The sequence below is a fragment of the Perissodus microlepis genome, chromosome 19 (genome assembly GCF_051167445.1).
Source record: "Perissodus microlepis isolate ML-2025 ecotype Zambia chromosome 19, ASM5116744v1, whole genome shotgun sequence".
NCBI lineage: Eukaryota > Metazoa > Chordata > Actinopteri > Cichliformes > Cichlidae > Perissodus > Perissodus microlepis.
This window is the reverse complement of record NC_140479.1, coordinates 10,616,551-10,633,469: the sequence shown is the minus strand read 5'-3', so window position 1 is coordinate 10,633,469 and position 16,919 is coordinate 10,616,551. Positions and strand designations below refer to the sequence as shown.

General features: G+C 40.2%; 1 protein-coding gene across 4 annotated transcripts in view; it reads right to left on the bottom strand.

The window, feature by feature from the left end:
* The window catches only part of syt14a (synaptotagmin XIVa), a 56,018-nt gene extending 47,463 nt beyond the window's left edge, over positions 1 to 8,555 (bottom strand). Inside the window, exon 1 of one of the 4 annotated variants that reach the window (XM_084915620.1) lies at positions 8,426 to 8,555. In XM_084915620.1, the coding sequence (XP_084771746.1) occupies positions 8,426 to 8,438 (13 nt within the window). In that variant the 5' untranslated portion in view covers positions 8,439 to 8,555. Of the gene's footprint in view, positions 1 to 971; positions 4,526 to 8,425 lie in introns of those variants that run through there. The other 3 variants (XM_084915618.1, XM_084915621.1, XM_084915617.1) reach the window with 3 other exon arrangements.
* Positions 8,556 to 16,919: the final 8,364 nt, after the last annotated feature.

Genomic DNA, 16,919 nt, shown 5'->3' with positions numbered 1-16,919 from the left:
AATGAGAGGAAAAAATCTGATTTATGCAGTAAGTTTACAGGTGTATGTCTGCTGATGATGCAAAAGGACAGACAGGCTTTTGTCATTACATGGAAGCTCGCACGATCACATGATTTCCAAACAAGTTGCCCGCTGTCATTAATGCACGAAAAAATGCATGAAGATTTGGGTTCTTGTTTATCCCCCTTGCTTTCACCAGGGAGCATGTCTTGCTACTGCAAACTAAATCAAGGTGAAGTCTGTGGCTTCCCAGTCTTTCCTCATTCAGACGTCTGGGGCCAGACTGGGAGCATTTATAGAGTTTGTCCCAGATTTTTTAAGGAATCTCCTCGACCTGCCTCCTGTAATCAGGCTGCCGAGGCGTACGTGTCTGGCCAGGAGAGATGGATGAACTCAGGCTGCGGCACAGAAAGTTCAGCTAAAACAAAAACGGACAGATAATTTTTCCTGTTTGAGGTCGGTGCAGAAAAGGAAGTGTTATGAAAAGAAAACTCAGGGAGACAAACTTGTTGTGTTTCTCTTGTTAACAATCAAAGTTATATTTGATATGCCTGATACAAAAATGTTTGAATTAAACAAATAGCAAGAACGTGTATTTTCTTTTTATTCACCAGAAATCCCCTGACTTTTTAATGTGCATGTGAAAAAATGCTGAATGACTAATTTAAATGATCTCTTTCGGTTCGTTTATTAATAAATTATATTAAACAAATAGCCAAAAATAGTACAACTGAGTGTACATAGGGAACTGAGCCACGTGCAGGAAAATCACTAAATGTCTTTCCTGAAGCTGCAGGAGGGAAAGTCGTGCCACATCAGGCTGTTCATGAAACATGTTTGTGCTGCGATGAGTTCAGAATAAGCTCCAGCTAAGCCAATTAGCTGCTGGTTGATACAGTATAATAAAGATTAGCCTACTTTACCAACAGCTCAGCTCTAAGATAGCAAAGCAGCACCAGTTTCCTTCATACCTACATCTCCACAGCATGGTCTGCTGAACTGGATTTCCTTCCCGGTGTGAAATCACAGCTTCGTAATACAGTAGCATCCAACATCCCTGCGGATGGAAACATTTCTTTAAACATACTAAAGTTGATTCTTTATTTTTAGACCTGATTTGCCTAATTTAGCGTTACTCATAAGATGTTAATAGCTTGAACATGAAATTAAGATGACAGACAATTAACTCCAAATCAACCCACAGCTGTTATATTTAAACCTCAATCTGTCTCTGGATGTTGCTGCTGGAACAAAGTCTGTCGATGTCACAATGAGCTATGAATTAACATTTGCTCTACTTGCTTATAATCGGTTTTATTTTTTTGCCAGCCTCCCTCGTTGGTCCTATGCCAAGTGGACAGCCAATCAGTCGCTAAACTGCACAAAATCCTCCCAGTAACAAATCCCTCAGTCTGCCTCAAATGGATAACAAGCGCTGAAATGACAGGAAAATCAAATATACAGCAAAAGCATTGTTGATTCATCTTTGTATCTTTGTTGTGCCAGTGGGTAAAACACATGGACCACGTGAGCGCGTCCAAGGGAAACATACACTCTGGAAAAAACCTGCTTGCTCATTAAAAGCTTCCCATCCTGTGAGAGATGAACAGTTAAAGACAAGAGTCTGAAACCACGCAGAAGAGTGAGGTCTGTGTCCACATTTCATCTTCATCTTACAATATAAACAAGTCAAAGTTTTTCTGTGGAAGCCTTCAGTGCCTTTCCTTTTAGTCCAGGATTAATCATGTCTTGGAAGCTGATAATGACACCTGGCAGTGTTCTTAATCAAACCAGTGAGTTTAATTTAGTTAATCTGTTAAACAGATTTAACAGAAAGTCCTTTCAGGTTCCTCTCAGCCTGTCTCAGTCCAGATAGACTATTTCTGTTAGCTCATTAACAATTTTAACTTTTGTTTACGTACCATAAATGACAAAACCAGTCACCATCAAAGTTCAAATATATAATGCTGAATACTCCAACAGTGAAGATGACAATTTAACATTAATACAACGTCTTTGCTCGGTCAATTGAGCTGGCAGTTTAGGTGATGTTTTCTTTTTCCCACCTCTGAAAATAGGTAGATAAACATATTCTCTGGCCACTTCAGTCAGTACACCATTCAAATGCTTCGACGCAAATATCCGATCAGCCAATCACATGGCAGCTAATCAGATAATTTAGGCATGTAGATTTGGTCAAGATGATCTGCTGAAGTTCAAAGCAGGAGGGAAAAAAAAAAGTACTTTAGTCAGCAGTCCCCAAACTTTTTTGCACCACGGACCGGTTTTTGTCCAACAATATTTTCACGGACCGGCCTTTAAAGTGTTGCAGATAAATACAACAAAATAAAACCATTACTGATACCAAAAAAAAGAACATTTATTCATGATGCACAGGAAAAGACCCAGGGAACCTGAGTTAATGATAAAAACGATTTAAAAAACAAACAAACAATAAAAACCTTGAAAACCATAAATTTCAACCCGAGCCTCAACTCTCGCAACGACTCACAGACCGGGACCAGTCCGGGACTGTTCCTTTAAGTAACTTTGAATGTGGTGCCAGGTGGACTGGTCTGAGTTTTCACATAATGGATGAGCACCTGACAAATGTGCAGTATCTGTGTGATGCTATTATGTCAATATGGACCAAAAAAACTTCATTTTGGACTCTACCAGCTGATGGGGGAGATATTTTTAGCAGGTAATGCTGAGTTGTGTTAACCAGAGAGTTGTTCAAATGTTTCGTGGAGACAACAGAAATCCTCATGCCGTTAGATTTAAACACTACGTCTTAAAGTTGACCTGAAAACAAACCAATTAGCAAAAACAGCTAAAGCAAATCAACAGGTGAAAATTGTCCACGGGTTTCTCACTGCAACACCTCACGTGGTCAGTTCATCCAGTTTTTTATAAAAATATGGGATGAACTTTAATTGGAGCATCATATAATGAATTAACAATAATAACTGCTTTCCAAGGAACATGTGCTCTTTTCCAGCTACACTGTCTCACAGCTTGTTTCATCTCAAATGGTCGGCAGATACTGGCAATCATCACCTCACATCCTGTTTCTCGCTCTGCAATAACAAACAGTGACATGTCATGAAGATGGAGAGGAAAATGGAGATGGAGTCTCCAGTCCAGAGGAAGCACGGGCCTAATGTTTTCAGATGTTTTGTCTATCAGATCTAAAATGACATATGGGACAGCCGTATATTTCTAACTGGCAAAACCGGTGGAAAAAAGGTGCCAGAAGCAAAGTGACCTGGCAGGGATTTCACTTCGATTTGGAAGTCTAGATGTCAGCACATAGAGCTCCACTTAACACATAATATTTCCACAGCTCAACACATCCTGGCCTGCCTACTCTGCACTTGGCTCTAGCTCAGGATTCGACAAGTCTTCATGCACGCCGCGCAGACAGACCAGCATGCACGCGAGCTGCCCGCTTTCGATCTGCCAGCCAGAGAGCCGGACTTAACCAGGATATGTGAAATCTATTTGGGGTGGCAGTCGATCTGAGTACAGCTTGTTGCAGGAGCTGATGCATGCAGTGGAGCCCGTCGACATAACATTTGGTTTCTGTAAAATTGGTCACTTTTAAACAAATTAAAGACTACTGTCAGAGATTTTTAAAATTTCACAAGCTCCTTTAAACTGCTCAGTGATCTTTTCACAAACAGCGTGCCGGGCATGTCCAAAAGTGATGCTTTAGGAGCTATAACATTTGGGAAGCAGCAGGCTTTGATAATGGTGATTTAAGACGATTCAGCGGCGCATTAGTAAAATAAACAGAGCTGATGACAAAGCTGAATGTCACTGAATACATTATTAAAGTCTCCCAGTACTCTCTAAAGTAGCCTTTAGGCATCAAGGTAGGTGAAATTGGAGAGCAGCACTTCACTCAAGCCTTCAGGCTAAAAATGAAAAAATTAACAATGCTTATAATGTTCCTGCCAGTTTCTTCTTTAAATTCATCTCCCATTCAAGTGCGCAAAAGCTTCTGCAAACTGACTCCCTCCGGCTTCTTAAATGTGAGAATTTGCTGCTTTTCCCACAGATTCCTATTGTGTTTATAGATGAAGAGATGGGTGTATGAGAAGCTGAATACATACAGGCTTTCTAAAATGAAAGATTTAAAAATAACTGATTCTTGTCTGCAACCTACAACATGTGCATCTTTGCTTTGCTCTGGTAAAACTGATGGAGCAGCATAAGAACCAGTTCTCAACCTGCAGCAGGTCGTGGTTAGACTGACCCTCCTCCTTAATGCAGATCATGAGAGGAGAAACAGTAAGGCCAGTCAGCTGCAGGCCAAGAAAGAGGATTACCCAGTGATTAATCATTAAAATAAAAAGCTAACGTGAGCTGCAAAATATTCCCGGATAGGTGTTAATACACACAGACAGACTGCCCAAGTAAAGTTGCTGATATCCCTTCGTTTATTTTCTTTTTAGACATTTAACTGAAAATAAATTTAAATTTGTTTTTGTTTTTTTCACCACTTTTTCTAATATTTAATTCAAGAATAAATGTTATGTTCTTAAACAGTGAAACCATCCATATGTTGCACCTTTGCATGTCTTTGCGGTTTAAAGTGATTTACACACTACATTATTAAAAGTGTTGACAGCACAGAAGGAGTTTCACTGGCCAGTGATCTTGATATTAAGAGTTGTGCGTCATTCCTCGACCAGCAGTTTAAACACTGCTCTACTATCTTGCACCAGAAATGACAGTTGGTTGAAGAAATCTTTCCTATATTATTGAAGCACAGCAGCCTTGCTTGCCTTTTAGTTCTAAGATGTTACACCATCTCCTGCCATTTGCTGGAGCTGCTGTCCCAACAGGTGGCTGACACGTCCTCTCCGAGGAGGGTTGAAAAGTAGATGACAGCTGTGCAAATCGGTACACTTTGATGCAGAAAATGAGCGACTGTTTGTTGGTGATATAAAGTAAAACTTGCATAATGCGAGCGGAGAGACAAGTAACCTAAGTCTGCGCGGGTGTCTGAACACCAGTCTGCAAACGTAGCTGACATTGTGCACGTGTAACTTGATAAAAAGCACGAATGGCGCAAGTTTTAGAGATTACTGAAAACGTTCATCTAAAATACACATGCAATATTAGCATGGCCGGTGTTTAATCTGGTCCATTAGCTTGTGCCCAGTTTTAAGTGGTTTCTTACTGAGAGACTAATTCTCCTTTAAAAAGCTCGTAAATTATTCATCAGAAATATCCCTTTAAATTAGATGATGTGCTGTGATCTAAACAATGCCTTCCCCACAGCTCAATTCGTTGCCTTGAAATTAATCGACTTGTGTTTTCCAACACCTCGTGACGTTCACCCAACCTAACATCACAAGTACAGACAGAAACACAGCCTCCCACTGGTGCCGAGAGACCGATCCCTGGATGCTGCAGGTGTCAGTCAGCCCCACAGCTGCTCCATAAATCTCGGCGGGGCCGACTAGCTCCAGCAAACCACTACTCTTCAGGAAACGGCACTTTGCTGACTAATGCTAGTGAGGAAGTTGAGGTTACGGGTGTGGTTGAATAAAGCTCTATGTCAGATGACATGAAGGAGGAGGCATGATGGTGGCAGAACAGAGGCGGTGACCTACGCCTTAGTGGAAAGCTTTCTAATATATTTAGTGACCACTAATTGTTTTATGACATGTTTCATCCACGTGACTGTTTTGTTTAAAGTCCTGAACCTGTTGTTAAAATTTTAGACATAAAAAAGCAAACTGATGGACAAAGCTGCAGCAGCAAATTTAGCTCTTCCATCACACATGAATGACTCTCACGCTTAAAGTGTTTCTTTACTTTATGTGCTGATCAGAGCCCGAAGGCCCAAAGAGAATGGATGGTCTATTTGCCTAGATTACAGCTGGAGTTCACGTCACTGTGCTGTTTTCTAGAGGTGATCTCTGCTGTCCTGTATTCCTCACGACCTATTATTTTATCACCTCCCTCCAAAGACTAGCGAGAACTTTAAAACTTTACAGTTTCAGATGCTATGATAATAAGATTTAGATGACACCAGTGCCATTATCAGTGATGTTTTTATGTTGCCTCAGTTTTCTGTATTGAAAAACATAGGTCCACATATGTTTATTTCATCTTCTGTGTACTGTGCAAAGAATCAAGAATCGATAAGCTTGGATACTGCCCGGGTAGGTGGGCAACATTTCTGAATTTTCATCTCCAACTCTGATATTCTACATACTAAACAAAAGGGAAACACAGCATGGAGAGCATACTGTATCAAACATATTAAATTAACTAAACTGAAATCAATCCTCCAGCATATATTCACACAGTCACACAATGAAATGTTGAACACATCAATTTAAAAGGACTAACACTGACTTATTGTCTCTGCATTTCATAGACTGTGTGGGTTTTTCAGCACCGCTGCACCTGTGAACAGGCCTGTGAAAAGTTGGTTCCAAAATGTTGTGATGCTGTGTAAAATATCAATAAAAACCAAATGCAATGATTTGACAATCTCATGAACCCAGATTTTATTCACAGCAGAACTTAAAAGTCATTTCAAATGATTAGACTGGAAAAAAAGATCATTTTGAATTTGATGGCAGCAACATGTCTCAATAAAGTTGGGCCCGGCCATGTTTACCATTCAAGACAGTCTGGGAACTGAGGAGACCTCCTGCTGGACTTTTGGGAGAAGAATGGTGTCCCATTCTTGCCTGATACAAAATTCAAATTCAAATTTTTCTTACAATGATAGATTTTCACAGTCATTTGATTTGATTTCTATGTTTTACTCTGGATAAAATCTGTGTTTGTCAGATTTACAAATAACTGCATTTTTAGCGTTGTATAAATCTGACACATAAACTTTGCCGCAGGCTGAGAGCAGTTGCCCACCTCTCTTTTTAGCAGCGATGCCTGCAGGGACAAGTCTAAAACTGGGAAAGGAATTTAATTTAATGAATTTTCATTACTGAAATATTTGTGCTGATTAAACCAGCAGTGTGTAAAGCAATTAAATGAGCTTTTTTGTACTTACTAGAGGCTAGCAAAACTCTGATCTACTGGCCTGGGAGTCAGTGCGGAAAAATGTTGTAACAAAATGTTAGCGTTATGTTCGAGATTGAAAAAAATTATAGAGAATTGTTTCAAATAATGCAATTAAAAAATGTTAGCAACTTCCTGTAAAGACTCCACAATGGAGTACACTGGCTTGTATGCTCATCCGCACACACTCATATAATATTTCATCCTATGCATTCAGCACCTTCACAAAACAGGAAGAAACCAGATTATTTGGGATTAAATGCCATGCTCGTGGGCACGTCAGCATGCAGACTGAAAGAGTGGGGCAGGACCAATAACTTTACAATCACTGGATACCTGGCTCTTCCTCCTTACTACTGAACATCACATTTTGGGTTATTTAGACCAAAATACTAAATTTTGCTCTACAAGGGCCTGATATCCACTTACGAGGACATTATACTGCTACTGTTCTATCAAAATTTTAAACAAATATCTTCATATGTGGCTCTCATTTTTCTTAAAAACAAAAATAAGGAAAAAAAATTATCAAAATATTTGTTTTTACATTCATCGGGCCCCAATATGCCCATATATCAAAGAGAAATTAAAAATGCATGCCGTGGAAGAGTTCGGCTCGTAGGATGTTCATTATATTGCACCTTTAGTGCAGACTCTAGCTTTTCACTCGTACTGGTCCATAACTTGATAGGATAAAGAAAAGGTTCTGTCTTATCGACACAAAAAAGGGAACTCTATATTAATAAAAATCTACCATTAAGCTATGGTATGTCTGCCTTCCTGTGACATTTAATGTATCGCAGCAATGTGAGCATGGGATCCAAAGTGATCAAACAAACTAAGCACCAAAGCTGCTTACAACCTGCAAAGTTACATAATCGGAGGTGAGCAGTAAAAGCACAGGTGGACACTGGAATAGAAATCACGCATTCATTATCCGCATTAACAGTGCGTTAATGTGGTTTGTGTGAGCTCTGCTCCGAGTTGTAAAGCACAGACGTGCAGCAGCGAGACTGCAAACCAAATGACAGCTCGAGTTCCGTGAAATTGACACACACACACACACACACACGCTCGGTCTGAATGAATGTCATGCAGTTTAAAGAGCGGAGTGGAGCTTTCCTTTCAGCACCCCCTTTACAAACAGAGCAAGCGCCGCTTCCAGCTTCCTCCTGCCTCTCTTCTATCACACTGCAAAGGAAAATTACCGCCTTAAAGAAAATTAGAAAAACAACTTTCACTGCTTCCAGCCGAACCAAGCACTCATCTCCTGAGCTCACGAACACTTTTAAGCAGAGGCAAATCACCGCTGACACGTATCATTTCCAGCTGAAGTTAATTAAAAGGAGAGGAGAGCCGTTATTGGCCTACTTACCATCAATCGCCATGATGTTCTGTTTTGGCTTCAACCAAAGTGGGCGGTAAAGAAGGGGGAGCGGCCCACTGCAAGGGTGAGGGAAGGGGGGAACTCACGGTGTGGTACAGTCCGTGAGATGCTCGGGGAGGAAGCTGAATGTCTGCTGCACAAATACCACACACAGCTGAGAGGATACAGGCTGAATCATATGATCAGGAATTCTATTACTTATCAGATTTTTGCTAGTCCGCTTAACATGAATAATTAGATTATATATATTAATATTATTCAGATCCTGACACATCTGAATCTAAAATCTGTTGTGTTAATATAAATTATTCTGGTTCACAACACATTATAGGGGCTAAAATGGTAGAATGGGATCATTTAATTGCTCTGCTTGTTTATCATACCCATATTAATTCCTTTGCTTCTATGCAGATATACTAAAATGTTCATCATCAGTCATTTTTATGTGAAAGGAGCTAATTCCTTTCACATAAAAATGACTGACTGCCTTTATCGTCACTTTGGGCATCAAGTATCTGCCTCAAGGTTTCTGCAGGAAGAAATCTCGCTCGTCTGCGTCTGTTAGCCACGGTTCACTGCGCAGCTATTACAATAAAATCACAGACTGACAAATATATGGTAGAAAACATTTTTGCGAATGAAAATATCAAAGCAGCACACAGGTCGCGCAAGAGTGCCAACAGGGACTTTGGCTCAGGCGCAATTCAATTCAGTTTATTTATACAGCACAAAATCACAATAACAGTCATCTCAAGGTGTTTTATTTTGTAAGGTAAAGACACTAAAAAGTATAGAGAAAACCCACCATGACCCTCTATGAAGAAGCACTTGGCGAGAGTGGGCAGAAAAAACTCCCTTTTAACAGGAAGAAACCTCCAGCAGAACCAGGCTCAGGGAGGGTAAGTTTGCGAGGGGAGGAAGACAGGACTGCAGAAACACTGTGGAAAAGTACCAGAGATCAATAATAAACGATGATGAAATGCAAAGTGGTGTATATAACAAAAACAGCCCCAAGTTAAATCCAGAATATAACGTAATCTCCTTCTTCCTTAACTGTCAGCCTCTGTCATATCTTAGGGACCTACAGTATCTACAGTAACACATCATCTCAACAGAACACAGATCACAGGATTATTTGAAACTAAATGAGAACCAGAGCCTTCAGCTATCAGCTCCCTTTCCTTTAACCAGCTATGTTAAACTGTTCCATCCATCAGTCCATCTTTTTTCTGCTTATCTGGGACAGGGTTACAGGATAGCCTTTCTTCCAGCTTGTCCAGGAGAAACCAAGTCGTTCCCAGGCCAGCTGAGAGTCACTTGGCTACACTGAGAAATTTTGTCCATAAAAACTAAGAACAGAATAATCGTCACTGATTCTTTTAGTTTTGAACAAACAGTCATGAAGAATTTCAGAATTTCTTCTTTCATGTTTTATGTTCTGTTGTCCTTCTCTCTCTCTATGCTTCTCTTTTGTCTTTTTATCCCCTCAACTGATTCCAATCTGAGTGTGGTTCTGTTAAAATGGAGTTCTGTCTTCCCACTGTTGCCATAGTGCTGTTCACATGGGATCGTTTGATCACTGAGGCTTTCTCCCTTTGATTTGAAGGGTCTATTTTAAAGATAAAGTAGATATAAAAACTGAAATATACAGCTCTAGTGATAACTCCAGTGATATCAGTCTCTCACTCACTCTCATGTTTTCATGTAACAGACACACCAGCTTGTTTAAGCTTCTTAAAAAAATACCTAAAATGGAAAGACCTTTTTCCATAGCGTCCAGCTTGAACAATAACTTTCTTTGATTGCAGCTGAAGGTCCAGTTCCAGTCCAGCTCCTACACCCTCCCACTCCATGTGGAGTCACACATGCAGCCACTGGAGAGTCTTAAAAGGTGTTGTGGTAGAAATACAGAGGCACGCTTTGGGATGTCCTCGCCTTTCTATGATGCAAACAGAAACTTTCTCTGCAGCTTGAGCAGTTTAGATTATCAGATAGTGCACTGAGATCATCAGTTATTGAAAATTTATCTATTGCAATTAATTTTCATTCATACCCTGCTTTGTCTTAATTTTATCTTTAGTAATAGAAATTAGAGTAAAACTAACTCTTTTTTATAAATATTGAAAGTTGGTTCATTTTGTTCATTGCTGAGACATGAAAGCAATGTCAGTGTTGAGAGCTTATTCTAGTAAGCCGTGATGCAGACTGGTTGTTGGAGGGCTTTTACAACCCACTTCCATTTAAAACTAGTTGGCTTGGAACAGCATTTAATGTGATGGACCCTGCATGGCGATGGAAATGCAGTGAAAGTAGGGATCAATAGAAAATTACATAAGGTCAATAAAAATGAGAAGCAGAACTCCAAAATAGAAAAGAATGCAGTGCAGCCGATCCCAGTGACACAGACAGGCTGCTTAATGGGACAGATATTTTAGATGTAGCTCTGCAGTGCGTTCTACATGTTTTGGCCCATTTGTTCCATTTTATGCAACACTTCCAATCCTGCTAAAGAGATTATCCACTTTAACTTTTGCCTTTAAGGCTTTCAGTATCTATAAAGTAAAAAAGAAGCTGGCAGTACAGCAGTGCTCAGAATGAGGACAGATATAAACTTCACTTTGATCATTTTAATGTATTTCATCATCTTAGTTTAACGGACACCCCCCCTTTTATTTAAGGCAATGCATACAATAAATGAGCCATTATTAGTACAATGCTTGGGTAACAGTATCGTCAGTGCATTCAGTGCAATGAAAAACCTAATTGGTAGCGCTGAAAGACAGGAGGGCGGTTCACTCTGAAATTCTGCACTGGCACATGGTTATAAACAGAATTGCAGTCCTGTTTAGTCGAGAATTTAACTTCATATCCTTCTTCCTGAATTATCAGGCCCTGTCATACATTTAAGACAATTCGGTACTTTTGACCCTAAAATATGTGAAAGATTCAGGAAATCCAGAGAAAACTATGCAGAGACAAAGCTGAAAAGCAGCTTTGAATGTCTGTTTAAAGCTCCGCAGTCCAAAGACAAAAGATGGATATTCAAAAGCCTGCCCTTTGGTCCAATCAAATAATAATTCAACTGGACCTTAATGATAATTAGTCATATTTTATTGTCACTGCACATCAAAAAGTCAGCATGTGTATAAGGTAATTACATATGGCACAGAATATGCTGCGATACTGCAGACAGTGCTATTGCTTATTTCTCCATTCTGCACACATTCCTCTGTATCGAGGGACTGTACTATACTATACTATACTCATCTGCCTGGAGTCCTGAACTGTCACCCAATGAAAACATGTCGGCATGAAAAGCACAGGAGACCCTGATCTGTTGAGAGCTGAAATCCTGACTCAAACAAGCTTGAACAGTAATTTTGCTTTCAAAAGCTGCAGCATGTGCTTTTAGCTCCCAAACTGTAGAAGTGTGTAATTAAGGGCCTCTTCATTAACTCAGTAAAACATGTCACAGATTTTCATTTTAGTCATTTATAAATGTAATTGGTAACGTATAATTGGAAGCACAGATTAAAGATTATGTTCATTTAGCATTTCTCTGCTGAGATCTGATTTCTTGCCACTAGATGTTCAGCTGATGCTGATGGAGGCCTGTGGAAGGAAGGAAGCACAGATTAGTTTAGATGGTAGAAGTATTTTGGATAGTTCAGCCCCTGAAGTGATTAACCTGAAGACTGATTATTTGTGGATCAGGCTCCACCTGCTGAATGGTGTGGCTCACAGGTCAGTTAGTGGAAATCAATAAAAAAAAGGTGTCAACTGTAGATGATTGTAATCTACCTCTAAGCTGGTTTGACAGCTGCTAATTATCGCATGCCATTTACTTAAATTTTATGTAAAGTGTAAAGAATGGATATTAGTATTCTGCATTTTAAATATTTAGGTGTTGTTTTTTCTGATACATCTGCAGGTAAATTGATTTTTCAGTACAGCAGTGCTTCACATGACTCAGTGCTGCTTCACCCACCACCTCAGATGTTAATCACCAATTGCTGACGGTTGAAAAATAAAGCAGGAGGGCTCTGGTTCCTAAGAACAGACGGACACTGACATGAAGTGTTTGTCTTAGCTCTTCAGATACAAAGAACGAGCTTCTTTCAACACACAGCCCACTGACATCCCTCACCTGAGTGGCAGGTATCAGTATCATCACTGATGGTACAGCAGTCGCAGAGCAATAAGTTATTTCCAGTGTTTTTATGCAAGCTGATCATTTCTGTTAGCGTACTTAAAAAGCACTTTTGAGTTTCCAGGAGATATCAGAACACCCGAACTGTTCTGGATTTACCAACAATTACACAGTGTAGTGTAGTGTGAAATCATTGCCTCCCTGCGGTGTGAATCTTGAAGGTCAGGTATTAAATACAGCACTGAGATGAAATATTCATACAGCATGTATTATTGAAATGAAAACCACTGCTGCCTGGGGTGTGGTGGGTATACTGTAATTTTCTATTGTACTACAATCCTACAAGCCACAAATACCCTGCTTTAAACTTCTATGTATAAACAACAACCTCTGGAGCTGAAAATTGAAATCCAGAAGTCGCAAAAACTGCAGTTCCTCTAATGACCACTTGAGGCGGGCTCCAAACCCAAGGCACCCCCCTTGGGGCTTTTTAGAGCATCATTAATGGTGTTACCTAAACTAATTTAAGCTTGTTGTGACCTACAGCTGGTCCAAAGACTTTACACTCACTGACTACTTTATTAGATATATCTGTTGAACTGCTCATTTGCACAAACATCTAATAATCCAATCAAATGGCAGCAACTCAGTGCGTTTATGCATGTAGACATGATCAAAACAAGCTGCTAAAGCACTACTAGGCATTACAATGGGGAAGAAATGTGATGTAAGTGACTTTGAATGTTTCATGGAGGTTGGTGACATTTTTCAGAACCTGTTGACCTGCTGGGATTTTCCCCAAAAATAATCTCTGGAGTTTACAGAAAATGGTTTGGAAAGGAGAAAATACCCAGCAAGCAGCAGTTCTCTGGAAGGAAATGACATGTTGAAGTTGGAGGTCCAGAGAAGGGTCAGGCTACCTCAAGCTGATAGGAAGGCAACAGTAAGTGAAATAAACACTTGCTATAAACAAGGTATGCAGAAGAGCTTCTCTGAATACAGAAGGAAAATACCACACTGGGTGTCCTACCTGTTAGCTAAGAAAAGGAAAATGAGGGTCCAGTACGCGAGCTCATCAAAAACTGGGCAATAGGAGAATTAGAAAAACCTGATGAGTCTTCTGTTATGACTTTCAGATGTTAAGGTCAGAGTTTGTTGTAACATGAAAGAATTGATTGATCCTGCCTTATATCAACAGTTCAAGCTGTTGGGGTTGTGTGGGAGATATTTTCTTCTCTGAGTACCAGTCGATAATTACTTAAAGCCTACCCGAGCATTGTTACTCACCATGTCCATCCCTTTATGACCACAGTGTACTCATCACCTTCTTAACACACCATGGCACTTGAAACTCAGATCATCTCAGACTGATGTTAACTCTACTGAAACGGCCTTCACAGACACCAGATCCAATTTGCATTGTGAACGTGCAGCTGAGAAATCTGGGGCAACTGTGTGATGCTGTCATGTCAATATGTACCAAAATCCCAGAGGAGGGTTGAATCTATGCCATGAAGACTTAAGGCGGCTCTGAAGGCAGAAGACATCCAATCTTTTACAAACAACATGTACCTAATAAAGTGGCCACAGTATCTGATCTAACCTGAGCTCACTGTGCGGCTTCAGTCGCCCCGTTTACTGATGAAGCTCAACCAACCTTCATTCATTTTTATCAAAATTAAACTGTAGTTAAGATCATCCTGTATAAAAGTATAGGATGATAGGACAACTATAAAAAGTATCTGAGTTTTCCTGAAGCCCATGAAACCGAGCAGCTGTTGAATAACAAGTATTTTAATAGGAACCTGTTGCCATGATGAAATCCTCAACTCATCAAGCTTCATATTAAGATTCAGTATATGCTCCTATGCCGTCATCAGGTTGCCTTGGATACACGCAGCAGCTGCTTAGCTCTACCTTGTGATTCCCTGTCAAAAAACATAAGCAAACATTCCTAAATCGAGGCATCAATAACACGCCGTCTCTGCATCCTCATTCTGCTCCTCTTACTAATTTTAGAAACACAGTTTTTCAGTAAAAAAGGAGCGGTGCCTCACGCCATGTGGCATGAGTTAAAAGCAGCGTGTTCGCAGGACACCACGCTCTTTGACATGAACATCAATTACAGTGAGCCTGTGCATGTAGGGTACATTCAACAATGGGAAAACAAAAGGGGTGAAAAATGTTGATCACTGGCCGGCTCAGCCCAGCAGGACTGACCACTCACTGTGACCTTTACACTGCCACATGCAGTACGTGACAAACAGGCTGCAAGACCTTTGTAAAGTAAGAGAGCCCATACATGAATCGTTAATTAGTAGACAACATGTCAAGCTTCCTTTCTTTGTGTATTCAGCTGCAATTAGAAATATATTTTGTCTCTTTTATTTTTATTATTTCATTTATCTGAATGCTACAAAACAGCTTCATCCCGGTGAGAAATTGTTAAATAATTTCTTTTAGAGTCAGTGGAAGTGAAGTCACCTCTAACCGCATCCTTTGCTGATGCGGTGAGTATATACTGTAAGAATACTTCTACACTCACTTTGTTCACATGTGGGAAACTGTGTTAATAAGGTGGGATAAAACCTAACATCAAACAATTTTTTTCCAAGAGCTCGACAGGGGAAAAATGGAGGGGATTCATGGACAGGATAAATGGGACATTAATCGCATAAATAAATATGTGCAAATTACATGTACATATGTAGAGATGTGCATAACACATAAACACAGACATGCACCGCTCTCGCCACCTCCTCTGCTCATACTTGTTTACTTGTTCTATTTATAGCCGCAGCTCTGTTCAAATGCCCTCTGCTGGGCTCATCAAAGCTTTCTGTTGTCATAGAAATGGGCTGCTGCGACCATTAGCTCCTCTGTCAGCCCGCTTCCCAGATCACATCCACCAGAGGTGGGAGCGCAGCTGCAGGTCAGGTAGATGGATGATGCAGACCAAGAATCTTTAATCATGTGGGAACAGAGCGGAGAGCAGGTGAGCAGGTGAGACGACACGTACCGGTTTCTCCCGGTCGTCTGAATGGACTGTGAGGCTGTTGTGTCACAGTGAGCAGCATTTACAACACAATCATGTCCGCACCATGTGTGACCTTGAAGTGCGAAGTGTCGACTGCGCTCCTGGGATTTACCTAGTCTAACCAGACTGCTCAGGGTTACTGCTGGAATAAACTGGTTTCTGCTTTCAACCAGAGACTGCAGCTGAATGAGAAGCATATACATTAATGTTGTCTGAGCTAATCCTGAGATAACCTGCTTTTAAATTTGCTCCTTTGTTACTGAATTAGATCCAATAGGGACGACGTGATGGCAGATTTCAACCTCTTTAAAATTTTCAGCAACAGATGTCCTTAAAAACCAAGCAGAGTGCTGTTCAGAGGAGCATAACAGGAAGACGATTTTCACTATTTCATATTCAATAATAAAAACACTGTGCTGATTAGTTTTTTGATGTGTTGCACAATTTTGAGTAATGCACCAAATGAAAAGGGCAATGAGCACTTTTGGTCCTGCACCCACCCTGCTTTGAGGGTCATTATCCATGCGTGAGAGCTGCGATCTGGGACCGAGCTCCAGCTATAGCTTGTTTTGAGCAGCCATCTAACCCACAGGATGATATGACCTTTGAATGTTCAATGTTTGAATGGTTACCCAAAATGCAGTTTTTGCCAGTCAATTTTCAGAAAACAGATCCCCCCCCGGCACCACCACCCTCCAGAGCACCAACGTTTGTTTGTGTTCTTTTACACTGTGGACGTTGTGGTGTTTTGCTATTAGAACTGTTATTCAGTCATGCTTTAAAAAATGAAGTACATGCTTACTTCTTCTAAGGGAATTAATAAGATAAGCAGAAGGCAGGTGCTGGTCACCAAATTCACTTGATTAACTGATTGTCATCAAGCATGATCATCTCTGTAAAAGGAGCAGTTTTGCTGGCCTGTAGCATACAGACCTTTCATTAATACAATGCCACAGCCTTTTTATTTTCCAGGCTTTTCTTCTGTCTATGCAGCTATTCAAATTGCATAAGTCTTTATTAATATTGCTGGTTATTCTGCAAAGGAAACCATCTAATATTTTCATTATAAAACTATAACAAATGCCTCAAAGGCTGTTTGAAATGCAGATTGAACCAGAACACACACTGCAACATGCACCTTTATTATAAATATCATTTTATCATCACAAAAAACTCCCATTTTCACCTCCACAAGATTACACGTGGAGCTGTTCTTATTTTAAAATTCAATCTTTTGTCGCTCGGGCTGCTTCTGAACAGACAATGCAGAGAAATACACTGGATTATGCAAGTGT